The sequence below is a fragment of the Myotis davidii genome, unplaced genomic scaffold (assembly GCF_000327345.1).
Source record: "Myotis davidii unplaced genomic scaffold, ASM32734v1 scaffold167, whole genome shotgun sequence".
Classification (NCBI taxonomy): Eukaryota; Metazoa; Chordata; class Mammalia; order Chiroptera; family Vespertilionidae; genus Myotis; species Myotis davidii.
The window spans coordinates 2,444,792-2,459,084 of record NW_006300048.1 but is presented as its reverse complement, the minus strand read 5'-3'; the positions used below and the strand labels follow the sequence as shown (position 1 = coordinate 2,459,084).

The 14,293-nt window shown below is 42.7% G+C and overlaps 1 protein-coding gene across 1 annotated transcript in view; it reads right to left on the bottom strand.

Annotated features, from left to right (window-relative positions):
• Positions 1–14,293, bottom strand: part of GLTSCR1L (GLTSCR1 like) — a 96,393-nt gene that overhangs the window by 27,058 nt on the left and 55,042 nt on the right. The window contains exons 2-5 of the mRNA XM_015572155.1: positions 7,874–7,919; positions 7,417–7,465; positions 7,262–7,330; positions 2,073–3,746 (exon numbers count right to left, since the gene is read on the bottom strand). Of these exons, the coding sequence (XP_015427641.1) occupies positions 2,073–3,746; positions 7,262–7,330; positions 7,417–7,465; positions 7,874–7,914 (1,833 nt within the window). The 5' untranslated portion in view covers positions 7,915–7,919. The remainder of the gene's footprint in view (positions 1–2,072; positions 3,747–7,261; positions 7,331–7,416; positions 7,466–7,873; positions 7,920–14,293) is intronic.

Below are 14,293 nucleotides of genomic sequence, written 5' to 3'. Positions count from 1 at the left end.
GTGGGCTCAATCCCCAATAGAGGAGGCAGCCGATTGATCAATCGATATTTTGCTCTCACATCCATATTTCTCTCTCTCTCCCTCCCTCTTCTTCCTCTCTCTCTAAAAATCAATAAAAATATTTCTAAAATAACAAATAAAATAAACTGAGCATCAAAATAAATGACTAACAATTTATAACCCATTGAATAAAATAAGAATCTATGAGTTCATATTGATATAAACAAACATATGAGTAAAAGGGGGAGAAGGAAACGCTTTTTCTTAGATTACAATGCCAATAATTAATGCAGAATAAATGATGGAATCAGAAAATCTGTATTTGGTGACCATCACAATAATAGCCGATTCAGTAAAAACGGATTCAATTAGGAATTATCAATAATTATCAATGGGAGCTTAAACGAGTGTATGCTAATCAGATGAGCAACTGGATATCCAGTTTCATAGTATTTCCCAGAAGAGACTTATTAAGATGCGTCAGACACCATGGTAAGCAAGTGTTCAAAGGTAACATCACCAGTAATGGGACAAGCCCACGCTGTGAGGACACATCCTTCCTGTGGCAATCCTACCAAAACTGTAGGCCCAACATCTAATCCCAAAGAAATATCAAAGAAATCCAAATTCAGGGACATTCCATAAAATAACTAGTTGGTACTCTTCAAAAATATAAAGGGCAGGAAAGCCAAAGAAAGATAGAGAAACTATTACAGATAAAGATATGACAAGAAAACTAGACAGTAATCCTGGATTGGATCCTAGACCATAAAAACAACACAAAATCATTTTTCCTTTTTGCTAAAAGAGATATTACTGTGAAAAATGACTAAATCTGAATAAGGTCTGTAGATCAGATAATACTTTTCTTCCTCAAAGCTGATTTCTTGATTTTGATAACTATAGTAAGGTTATGTACGGAAATACCTCTGTTTTTATAAAATAAACACTGAAGTCCAAAGTATTTAGGGGTTAAGGACATCATGCCTGCAATTAACTCTAAAAAATTATGGCAAAGGGTTTGTAAAAATTCTTTATACTATTCTTGAACTTTTCTATAAGTCTGACATTATTTTAAAACACATACACACAACGCACGTACACACACACACACACACACACACACACACATCCCTTTGGTACCAAAGGAAATACACTGAACATCCTTGATCATAAATAATCTTTGCTTCCTTAGGATTCTGAGTAGAATTACTAAATCAAAGGTATACAGCTTAAAAAATACTGATGTGTATGGTAGAGAAGTTTTTGCATACCTCTGTGGAGGAGCAAGGCAGTGGAAACGGAGGACTGAGAGATTAGACTGTGGGGTGAAAGCAGGTGTGTAACTGGAACTAAGGAATGCGCTCAGAATGAGTGGGAACCAAATGCTAGGTTGGGCAGATGGGGGTGAGGGATCAAAGCTGATGACATGAGACTCTTCAGAAACACAACCCTCAATAAAGAAAGAAAGAAACATAACCCTCATGTGGTTTAGCTGATGGGCCACTGTAATTTACATACACAAAGGCATGGTAAGAGCAGACTTTAAGTAAAACGACGTATAATGAAACCAGTTTTTCCACAGGCTAATTAATGTAAACAATAGTTGAGTTCCTACAGCATCTCATGGTTGTAACAAAACGATGTTGAATGAAACGATGTTACTCAAGGAACTGCTGTATATTAATTTGCTTCTTATTGAATAATGGCTATTTGCCAGTGACTAAGTGCTTCATGTGGGTTCTACCATTTAATCCTCCAAATAACTCCATGGGGGTGGTAGTAGCATTATGTCCATTTCACTGATGAGGAAAATCAAGTCTAGAGAAGTAAGTTAAGGTCAGACTTGATCCATGTCATAAAGCTTAGATTCAAATCCATGAACCTGACTCTGGAGTCTTCACTCGAAACCACAATGCTATCTATGCTGGATAAAAAAGTTTTCATTGAGGAGAAAAAAGACAATGAATCATACATCGGGAAATTAGGAGGAACATTACAGTCTATTAAAATACAAATCCCACTTTTCCCTTTCGCAATCACCCAAGCACTCATCGATAAAGGGAGCGTACCTGACAGAAGAACTGTTGCTGGGTTCCTGCTCCCGGTGCGTTACTGAAGGTGCTGGTAGGTTTGGAAGCAGCAGCTGGAAGACGATGAGACACACTGACCGGTACTGGAGTCCTGTTTGGCTGGGTCAGCTGGTCTCCTGTAAAGTTTGATCCTGACGCACCCGACTGAACCGCAGACCCAAGACTAGGATGGACAGTGCTGGACGAGCTAACAGGGAACCGACTAGGTCCTGACATGCTTGTCACTGAGGGCATGGTGGAGAAGCCGGGTCTTCCCTGGGAGACGCCGCCCTGCCCAGGCGACAGGTGTAAGACCGTTGGTGATGCCTGTTGCAAGGGCATCTGTCCACCAACAATCTGAGGGGAGGCATGATTGACTATCACTGGACTTCCAGAGGCAGCAAACGTCTGCCCAGACACCAGCTGGACAGTGTTCTGGTTGTTCAGCATCGGCCCGGAATACGGCTGGTTGGTCCTGAGCATGTTGGAAGAGTTTCTGTTCAACATGACATGCTCTGAGGCCGCTTGGCCAGAAATGAGCTGAGAAGATTGGGTCTGAACAAGTTGCCCATTTATGGTCTGGACGTGATGGACCGAGTTGGAGCTGACGGAAAGGCTTGTAGGTACGAGGAACTGACTTTGGGGGGTGTGAGACTGGCCCATGGGAGAGTGAATGACGATACTGCCCGCAGCGCTGCTCACTGGCTGTGAGGTGACTGGTTTCCTTGTGTTCTGTTGGTTGACGATGTTCACAGACATGTGCGGCCCAACGACTGAACCCTGGGGGGAGCTCGCAGAGGCAAAAGAGATCCCTTGCTGCACGTGATGCTGCTGTATTCCCAGATTGTTCACATTGTACGTATTTTGCTGGCCCATCTGGATGGGCTTTGGCTGGATGTTTATTGGGACTTTGTTGGAATTTGGTGCGAGACCCCTTTGTATGATGATGTTATGCACAGGTAAAGATGTTTGAAAATTTGTGCTGTTAAACGGAACAGTAACAGGCTGTGCTACTGGACTGGAACTCGAGTTCCCAAACAAGGAGTTGCCATTGGGCGTCTGTCTATGTACCAGAAGTCCTCCACTCACATTGGATGGGGCTTGCTGCCCGCTGCCCTTTAATATGATTTGAGATCCATCTAGGTTGTTAATAGTCATCATGGAAGGTTGATTACCAAATGACCCAATTAACTGTATCTGACCAGAACCACTCAGCTGACCGCTATTAGACAAATGCTGGCTGGGCACGCTGATCCCCACGTGTTGCATAAATCCATGTTGCACACCCACTGTATTGCTTGCAAACGATGCTCCAACAGGCACGTGAGTCACCCCTATAGGCTGCAGCGTCTGACCTGAGTAATTAGAAACATTAGAAGCCTGAGTATAGGATGCTGATGAAGAAGGATGAAGCTGAGCTTGTGCAAACTGCTGGCTTGAACCTATACTGGCATCCAAATATGCCTCTTCTGCCAGCGTCTGCTCAGTGATGTTGGCCTCCTGCAAGGATTTCTGAAGGATGTCGAAAGGTTGGTCCTCACTGAGATCAGGAAGAGGAGAAGACTCAAGTTCATCTTCAAGAAACTGAAGGCTGTTGGAAAGTGGCAGTCCATCACTGGGCCCTTCTCCAAGCTGGTTGCTCACAGCTTTGAGGGATGACTTAGGATCAGCATTCTATTAAAAAAAAAAAAAGCAGCAATATGTTACATGGCATATCCAATCTTTGAAAAGAGATTCTTATAAAAAAATTAATCTCACTTCTGAATACAAATAAAGCATGGCAGTTTGAACACAACTCTCCAAACTGCTCACCTTATTCTCATACTGTATTTCCTTTCTCATGATGTTGAACATTACTTTTGCAATTATACACATTCACTGCTCTGGTAAATCAGTTTATAGAAAACAGATAAATAACAGGAAGATACTGACAACTATCTGGAGTTTAGCTTCATTTAAAAAAATTATTTAGAGAATGAGAGAGAGAGAAACACACGATGATTTGTTGTTCCACCCATCCATGCATTCATTGCTTGATTCTTCTACGTGCCCTAACCAGGGATTGAACCCACAACCTTGGTGTACTGGGATGACACTCTAATCAACTGAGCTGCCTGGCCAGGGCTAGCTTCATTTTTTTGAGATACTGGCACAGACTTTAATTTTCATAATTGCTTCCAGGCCAAGGTTTAAGCGCAACTCAGCCTGGGGTAGGTATGTATTGAGGAGATGGCCATGTCTAGTCCTTTGTACAATGGGAGTCTAAGTGAGTTTTGGGAGTTTAAGGTGTTGTTTTATGAGAGATCCAGAAGGTATCAGATTCAGCCCTATCCTTCAAGGCTTCTCAGAACTCCAGTTCTAACCTCCCCACCCAGGCAAGACCAGTCCAGGAAAAACCAGCTTCCTACATAAAATGAGTAAATGGTCATTTGATTTCTTAGAAGTGATCAGCTTATTATAATGCTTTAAAAAGTGCTTCAGCATCCTATTCAAAAGCAAGTCTCTCAACATTTATTTATCAAGCACTCTCTTATGTGTTTCTGTCCTTAAGGAAAACATATTCCAACTAGAGACAACAGTATAGGCATATGAAGGGAACTGAACAGGGTCACTCATAAATAAGATACATTCTCACTATTCCAGCAGTTTTTCCTGGGACATGTCAAACTTATAAAAGATATGGACTCTATCCCTCATCTTGGAGCCTGTGAAGGCGTACTGGGAACAGGACTTCAACAATGACAAATGGGTGTGAAAGGCTGTGGTCCAAGGCCATTAACAATTTGTTTTGTTCTGTTCTGTTAATCCTCACCCGAGGATATTTTACTCCATTTATTTATTTTTTTTAGGGAAAGTAGAAGGGAGGAAGGGAGCGGGGAGAGAGAGAAACATCGATGTGAGAGATACATTAACTGCTTGTCTCCCACACACACTCCAACTGGGCTGGGATCAAACTGGAAGCCCAGGTACGTGCCCGTGACTGGGAATCAAACCCACAACACTCCGGTGTGTGGGCGACGCTCTAACTAACCACTGAGAAACACCGGCCACGGCCACGGGCATTTTTGCTGGTTATAAGTGGGGTCTCTGGAATTATTTCGATAGAGAGGATGAGCGAGAGAGAAAAAAACACAATGATTTGTTGATCCACCCATCTTTTGCTTTTTTTTTTTAACCATTTGTACTCCATAAGCATCTATAGATGCAAGCGGTGGACCTTTTTAAATTAAAGATATCGTGGCAGTTAACTGGTTAATTTTAAAAAATATGTTTTTATTGATTTTTAGAGAGGGATAAAGAGATAGAAACATCTATGAGACAGAAACATCAATTGACTGCCTCCTGCATGTCCTCTACTGGGAACCAAACCAGTGACCTCTTGGTTCATGGGTCAACACTCAACCACTGAGCCACACTGGCCGGGCGAGGATATGTTGTTTATTGATTTTGAGAGAGAGAGAGAGAGAGAGGGAGAGAGAGAAAGAGAGAGAAAGAAACATCAATTGGTAGCCTATGGTACCCTCCCCGCCCAGGGATTGAACCTGAAACCTAGGAATCGAACCCACAACCTTTTTGGTGTATGAAATAATGGTCCAATCAACTGAGCTACCAGGTCAGGGCACACACAGTTCTTAAAATTGAAGGTGTTCATGCTGGAGATGAAACTGAATTCTACCTAGACACGAGATGCGGTGATGTGTCTAAGGCAGAGAACAGCACAGTGACTCCTGGTGGCAAACCGAACTAAACCAGAGTAGCCTGGGCCAGGAACTCGTGCTCATGGAAACAGTGGCATGACTCAAAGTAACCTTCCTGCTAAGGTCACTGGACACAGAATCCATGTAATGCTGTAACCCTCAGGGACTTCAATGTATTGAAAAGTAAATAAATAAGAGTGAATTTGTTCTCTTGTTTAAAAAAAAGATATGGAATCAACAGCTATTTAAAATAAGGTGAATTGCCTTAACCGGTTTGGCTCAGTGGATAGAGCGCTGACCTGTGGATTGAAGGGTCCCGGGTTCGATTCCAGTCAAGGGCATGTACCTTGCTTGCGGGCACATCCCCAGTAGGAGGTGTGCAGGAGGCAGCTGGTCGATGTTTCTCTCTCATCGATGTTTCTAACTCTCTCTCCCTCTCCCTTCTTCTCTGTAAAAAATCAATAAAATATATTTAAGAAATAAAATAAAATAAAATAAGGTGAATTCAATGTAAATGTACTTAATGCTACTGAACTGTACATTTAAAATGAAGATGGCAAATTTTATAATATATATATTAAATACAATTTAAAAAAATTTTTAACGTGAAGAAAAAATTAAAACTAGACCAATCAAGAATGAGTGGTCCAATGTGCAAAGCTGTAGGGACTCTCAGCCTGAGCTGCTAGGGCTGGGGATGGGCGATGCAGAGAACTACGTAGGAAAGCCAAGACTGGTGCACGGGACCCGTCAACCAGCAGCTGAAATGGGGCTAATGTGGCCTCGGTCAGCTGGGCACCATCGCAGGGCTCGGAGAATCATAGGCTTCAAGGCAGTAATTGGGGCATCGCCTCCTGGCAGGACCCCTTTCCTTCAGGTCAGGCTTCTTGTGTGGATGCTCTGGGACTTGAGAAAACGGGCTCCAGAACCCGTGGCCTGCGTGAGAAACCTAGCTCTGCAAGCCCTGGCTGTGTCACTTAGGGGAGTACTAAGCTCTCTGTGCACAGTTTCCTCATCTGTAGAATAAGGAGAATAACAGAACCTACTTCATAGAGTTATCGCGAGGATTAATGAAGTTAATTATGTTAAACTGTCAGTGTCTCAAACATGCTAGATAAGTTTCGGTTATTATTTTTCTTGTTTGAGATGAGAATATTTAGCATGTAACTACAATTAAGAATAATTTATTTAAAGCTATACGTAACAAGGTTCAAAACTTTGTAATACTACTTTCTTAGATTATAACATTTCTGAGTCAGTTTAAAAAGAAAGTTGAAAGCTTAGGAAAATGGCATGGTAGATCTCATACAGCTTGTCTTGGCTAAGTTAAAAGTAGAAAATGTCAGCATAATTCAACAGATTTCCTTTCTATGTCAGTTACAAAAGACAAGGTAATCATTCTCGTCATGACACAAAGGCAGGTAAAGCCTCAATTCACAGGCATCAATGAGACAGAAACACTGATCACCGCATCCAGTCTCTCATACTCACACTAGAGTTGGCGAAAATTGAATTTGAATTGGCTGCAGAATATCCTGCATTAGTCAAGTCATCATTGCTCTGCAAAGGCACAAATTCAACAGAGATTACTTTAACTGCAGAGAAGAAACAAAAGTTACATCTGCGGCGTGCTAAGTATTACTTACAGATTTATTACTAGGTCCATGCAGAAAATAGTTCAGTGCTTGTGGGTCTCTAGAAAACAATGAAAAAGGGGAAAGCAACCATAAATGTGTTACCTAGACTTAGGATTCTTTTTCCCAGGGTAAAACAAAAATGACACAATTGCCTGAGTAAAATTACCTCCCTATCTTAATTCAAGGTCATTAGTAGTTTTTTGTTTTACTTTTTTTTTTTAATTGATGTTGTTCTATTTCCTATTACCATTCCTGGGACTTGGTAGAAAATAAATTTAATAAAGATAAATAAAGCATTACCTAAGTTTGATCCCTATCAACCCGAGTCTCTTTACTTGTTAATCCATACTATGACGATTAATTTTTACTTTAAAAACCCATCTGGATTTAATATGCTTATTAGGTTGTTTTAGTAGAGGAAACCTCACACAGTTGATTCACCCTGATTTTGGAACGAGCATCTTACCCAATAAGATCAAGGAGACACGAGTCGTCATCATCATCCATGACAACTATAAGAAAAGGAATAAAAAAAACACTTTCAGTGAAGTGGATTAAAGCCAGGAGCACCCATGCAACCTAAAAATATACTATGTGCTTTCCTAGATAAATAACTGACTGCATGTGAGTTTTTCCTCTAATTGCTGATTATTACTGGGATTTTGTTTTTGTGTGTGTGATCATTCAAGAGATAAAGTATTCAATTTAAATAGTTTTTATTGAACATTAATCCTTAACTTACAAGTCAAAAAGGAATCTGGACAAATCAAAGATAGTTGGCAGCAACCCCTCATGCAGACTCCCCAAAGGGACTGTAAACCATCAACAGCAACTTCCTCAAAATGTATCATGACAAGGGGAGAAAGAATATTTCTGTTTTAGAAAAAGATCTCATGGATACAGAAGTCTTTGAGTTCTGTGACTGGATGTTTCCAAACATGGTGAGCAATCTGGATTTCTTGCCACATTTGAGCTATCTTTAGGAAAACAGAAAAGCCGCTCTCCCTCCTTTCTGAGACAGAAGAGACACCGCAGTCCAGGCAGCACTGCCTCAGGCTTTGCCCCGAAGGTCCCAGGTTCCTCCCTCGGCAGCAACACTGCCAACTGTTCGATTCCAAACAATCTATATCCCAACACTATAAAATCCCAACCCCAATTCCCCCAGCTCCGGGCCCAGAACTCCCTCCCTCCCAGCCGTCCGCAGCATCTGCTCAGCCAGCACAGTGACTGTGTTCTGGCTCAAACAATAACAACCCACAAATTCCAAGAGCAGTTCTCTCCCTTCTCCCTCCCCCGAGATCCTGAGATGCGGGAAACTTACACTAGTGATCCGACACCTGGCAACACTGCTTCACACCCATTTCGAGCCATGCGTGGAATAACTTACATCACGGAATGCCAAGGCCAAGAGTTCTGGAGCGGTTGGAAAGGGCAGTGTGTGAACGGCAGTTGGACGGAGGAATGAAATCCTGAAGAGATGCCCAGAAATGGGACACGCCCGAAGAAGGCAGAGGGATCATTTCTACTTAATGTTTTTTTTTCTCGCTTAAAACTGCCATCTCCTCTCCGCTTCCCCCAAACTGCCCACCCTATCAGTCACGGGCTAAACAAATATAAAATCGACTCCTGCTCACGGAAGGACGCTTGCTTTCCTCAGAAGGGTCTGGAAGGGGTAAGTACCCCGGGCATGGGACTGGCCCCTGGGTGGATGAACTTGTTCAGTTGCTGAGTGATCCGGAGATTACAATTTGAGTGAAGCTTCAGGGGAGAGGAGAGGATGTGTGCGACAGGAGGAAGAAAGAGTTTATCAAAAGGTAACCTCCATGGCTTAAACTGTCAAAGGGGCCTTTGGTAAGTGAAAAGTGCTCTTAGGACTAACTAACATGTGGAGGTACTCAAGGGCATGCTAGAATGACTGTACTAACATAATGTGACTTTTGAGGAGTGGAAATGGCCCAGGAAGGAAAACAGGAAAACTGTTATTAAATAGGTATGTAGAAACCTGTGTGAAGAGTTTCCCCTAAATCTGATATTTATTATGGTAGAATTGCATTGGCCAGACATCACAATCACATGGGTTAATTAAATCTATAAAGTGGATATTACTTCTTTACTTCAACATGACCCTTTATTTTAATCCTCAGCCAAGGATACCTTTTCCATTGATTTTTTAGAGAGGGGGAAGGGAGGATGCGGAGAGGAGAGAGAGAAACATGGTCTGGTTGCCTCCCGCACATGCCCAGACAGGGGCTGGGAATCGAACCCGCAACCCTTGGGACTGTGGGGTTGATACTCTAATGACTGAGCCAAACCAGCCAGGGCAATATGACCATTTATTGAGAGATTCACTGTACTCTGTAAATTTATTTATTTTAAAATATATTTTTTATTGATTTTTAGAGAGAGGGATAGAGAGATAGAGACCTTGATCAGAGGGAAACATCATCAATCAGCTGCCTCCTGCATGCCCTCTACTGGGGATCGAGCCCACAACCCAGGCATTGAGCCTGACTCGGAATTGAACCAGTGACCTCTTGGTTCATGGGTCGATGCTCAACCATTGAGCCACACTGGCTGGGCTGTAAATATATTTTTAAGTGTTTAACAGTCTCTGGAACAAACTAATATATATATATATATATGGCTAATATGTAAAGTGTCCCCTTGGGAGTTTGACCGGGAGACCAGGAGTTTGATCGCTTGCTATGATGTGTGCTGACCACCAGGGGGCAGCACAGAACATGGCCAGCAACCAGCAGGGGTGGCAGGGCACTGAGGGAGCGAGGGAAGGAGGAGGCAGGGAGGTGGGGGGAACCGCGCAGTGGTGGCATGCGGATGGTGAGGGAAGGAGGCGTGGAGGCAGGGAGGTGGGGAAGCTGATAGGCCCTTATCACTGGCCAGGCCTAAGGACCCTACCTGTGCACGAATTTCATGCATTGGGCCTCTAGTGTAAGGTAGTCTAAAGAAAGACCCCACAACACTTTTACAACTATCCCAGCTTCTCTCACTATGTTACACCTGTTCCTAGTTCCTCTAGAAGACAAGGTGCCCAAGGGCTAACGAACTGAGAACGGAAGCCAGCGCTACTGGGGCTTTCAAACATAAAGAACACTTGCTACCCCAAAGTTCAAAGTGACAAGCTACTCCGTGAGTAGCCCAAATAAAAACAACTTTACAAGAGTGGATGCAAGGAAAAGCCATTGTGCATCTTCCCTGACCAAACCTCCCGGGAGCTCAAACACTTGACTGACAGAACCCTTCCAGGGAATCCGCCCTAGTCAGTGGCAGCGGTCCTACCAGAGAGACCTACCCTTTGGCCCCCTGGGTAGAACTCTATGAGCCTTTATACTGGGGGCACCCTGAGAATTCTACCTTTTAAAGGGCCACACTCATTTCTGACTTTAAACAGTCTCAAATTAAAAGAGGTGAACCTTACTCTATCGCCAGCTCTACACAGTGACAAAATACAGCCATAGTACAGCTTAATCCAGTAGTTCTTTTCCCCAGGAAAGTAAAGCTGTACAGTTTGACTATGATCCTAAAGTGGGAAGACAATCTGAGGACCAGAAACGTACTCAAAAGTGAAGAGCTCAGTTTTCCTTGGAAAGGTTCTCCCTTGACTTCTGGACTCCTGTTTAGGCGCTTTTCTCATTAAAGTAACAACCCTGGAACACTACTGGGCCTCTGGCAACAGGTGGATGTTATAAGGCGGCATGAAATGGAAGTCCCTTCTATAGGGGTAGCAAGTGTTCTCTATGTTTGAAAGCCCCAGTGATCTAAAGGGAAATCCCTAAATCAGTGGTTTAAAACCACTTCTTGGCCCCAAATCATGTGCGAGACACATTCCCCTCAGTAACAGCAGGGCACACAGCAGAATCTGTCATGGACAGAAGAGGGCTGTAGCTCCCTGACAGCAGGCACCCCAAGAGTTCAGAGATCACTGCCCCAGATAGCTGACTACCAGTCTTAAAAAATTAAAGCTAATATTTAAAATTGTTCTGAATGGAGTCAACAAACACTTTGAATAATACCTTTAATCAGGAGAACACAGTGTAGCCTGGCAGGTGTGGCTCAGTGGTTGAGCATAGAGCTATGAACCAGGAGGTTACTGTTTGATTCCTGGTCAGGGCACATGCCCGGGTTGTGGACTCGATCCCCAGTGTGGGGTTGTGCAGGAGGCAGTCAATCAATGATTTTTCTCTCATCATTGATGTTTCTATCTCTCTCACCCTCTCCCTTCCTCTTGAAATCAATATATATATATGGCTAACATGCAGTGTCCCCTTGGGAGTTTGGGAGAACGGGAGTTCGATTGCTTGCTATGATGTGTGCTGACCAAAAGGGGGCGGTGCAGAACATGGCGGGCGACCAGCCCTGGAGATGGGGTGCTGAGGGAGCAAGGGAAGGAGGAGGCGGGGAGGCGGGGAACCTGATCGGCCCTGATTGCAGGCCAGGCCTAGGGACCCTGCCCATACACAAATTTCGTGCACCAGGCCTCTAGTAAAAACATATTTTAAAAAAGAGAGAGAGAGAGAGAGAACACAGTGTATCCACTTGGCCTTTCCCACAAAACACAAAACACAAAGCAAAACAGTGTAAAAGTGACATTTCAAATCAGGGGAAAATGTTAGCCACATAGAGAAAAGAAGGTGGGTCCATAGCTCACATCTTACACAAAAGTAAATTCCAGGTGAATCTGAGAGTTAAATGGGGTGGGAGTGGGTGAAGAGAACCTTTAAGTACTAGACTAACACATGGGAGAAATTGGTTTTTATAACCTTGGAGTGGGGGAAGTCTAAGTATGTCACAAGGCAAAGAAGTCATAAAAGAAAGGACTTGGCCCCCTAACCGGTTTGGCTCAGTGGATAGAGTGTCGGCCTGCGGACTGAGGGGTCCCAGGTTCGATTCTGGTCAAGGGCATGTACCTTGGTTGTGGGCACACTCCCAGTCGGGGGTGTGCCGGAGGCAGCTGATCGATGTTTCTAACTCTCAATCCCTCTCCTCTCCTCTCTGTAAAAAAATCAATAAACTATATATATATTTTTTTTTTTTTAAAAGAAAGGACTTGGTAAATTTGATGACATAAAATTTTAAAGTTTTGCATGACATAAATCATAAATAAAAGCAGATAAATAAATAAATACATAAATAAAGCCAGACTAAAACACCCAAAAGTGGAAGTATATCTCCAACTCACATCACAACTCATATCACCCTACTTAGAGTGGCTATAAATAAGAAAAAAAGGAAAAAAAATCAGCTACCCTGCAGAAAATCAAGGGGTATGAATAATTAATTCATTAAAATAAGACAGGTAGCCCCTAAATATATAAAAATAATCAACTTCACTTAGAATAAGGGAAGTATATTGTGGTCCCCCTTATCCATGGTTTCACTTTCCACGGTTTCAGTTATCCAAGGTCAACCTCAGTCCAAAAATATTACATGGAAAGTCCCAGAAATAAGCGATTCGTCAGTTTGAAATTGCACGCTGTTCTCTGTAGCATGATGAAATATCGGTCCCGGTAGGGATGTGAATCATCCCTTCGTCCAGCGTCCCCACGCATATATCCCTGCCTGCTAGTCACTTGTAGCTGTCTCGGTTATCAGATCGGCTGTCCCAGTTGCAGTGCTTGTGTTCATGTCACCCTCTTCCACTTAATAACGGTCTCAAAGTACAGAGTAGTGATGCCGGACATGCCAAAGAGAAACCGTCACGTGGATCTATGTACAGGAAGAAACACAGTATCTACAGGGTTCAGTAACCACCCATGGTTTCAGGCATGGGAGGGGGCGATTTGGGATGTATCCCCTGTGGATAAAGGGGGGGGGGCATGTAAATTAACATTACAATGAGATGCTGTTTCCTGTCAGGTAGCAAAGGTGAAATTAGATTGAGAACTATGCTGGTCGGGAGTAGGGAAACAGGAATGTGCATACCTTGGTAGTGAGAGTGTAAACCCATTACTACAGAGAAGCAAGTTAGCAATATCTTTCAACATTTTAAGTGCACACATCATTTCACTCGGCAAAGCTATTTCTGGGTGTTAGTCCCGCAAAGACTCTTGCACCTGTGGATGTGTGTAAGACTACCCAGTGCTCAACCCTGGTGTAAGACTGTCATAACAAATGCTTTTGTTCTCTTTTATATATGCTCCTCTGTTCAGTTTCTTCTTCCAGAAACACAACCTAGTGAAAATGATTAATAAGTTAAAACTTTAGACTTAGCCAATTCGCTCAGTGGTTAGAGCGTTGGCCTGCGGACTGAAGGTTTGCAGGTCCATTCCAGTCAAGGGCACGTACATCGATCCCTACACTGGTCGGGGCATATGCAGGAGGCAACCAGTCTATGTGTCTCCAATTGATGTTTCTCTCTCTCTCTGTTACCTCCCCCTCCCTTCCATTCTAAAAAAATCAATAGAAAAAATATCCTCGGGTGAGGATTAACAACAACAAAATTTTAAAAAAATACCACCAAGAATCAATAGGCTATCTTATCAACATAGAAAAAAAAAACTACTGACACTTGCTTTATTTGTATTAATTTAGTATAGCATTAGTATATGCCAAATTTTCCAAACATTTACAAATTTACCTTTAAAAGATATTAAGGTTATGCCAGAAGGGTACTAAACTTATAGGGGTGATCACTTTGTAAGTTATATAAATGACAAATCACTATATTGTATACCTGAAACTAATGTAATATTGTATGTCAACTATAATTGGGGGGAAAAAAGATGCTGAGGTTACAGAGGGACCATCGAGAAGCTTTACTTAAGCAGTCATGAACTGTGGAATGGCTGCCTTCTCCAGAGCCTTGTGCTCTCTGAGTTACCGAAAGCATAATGAGCGGTAAGAACTTTTATTTTTATCTACATAGTTG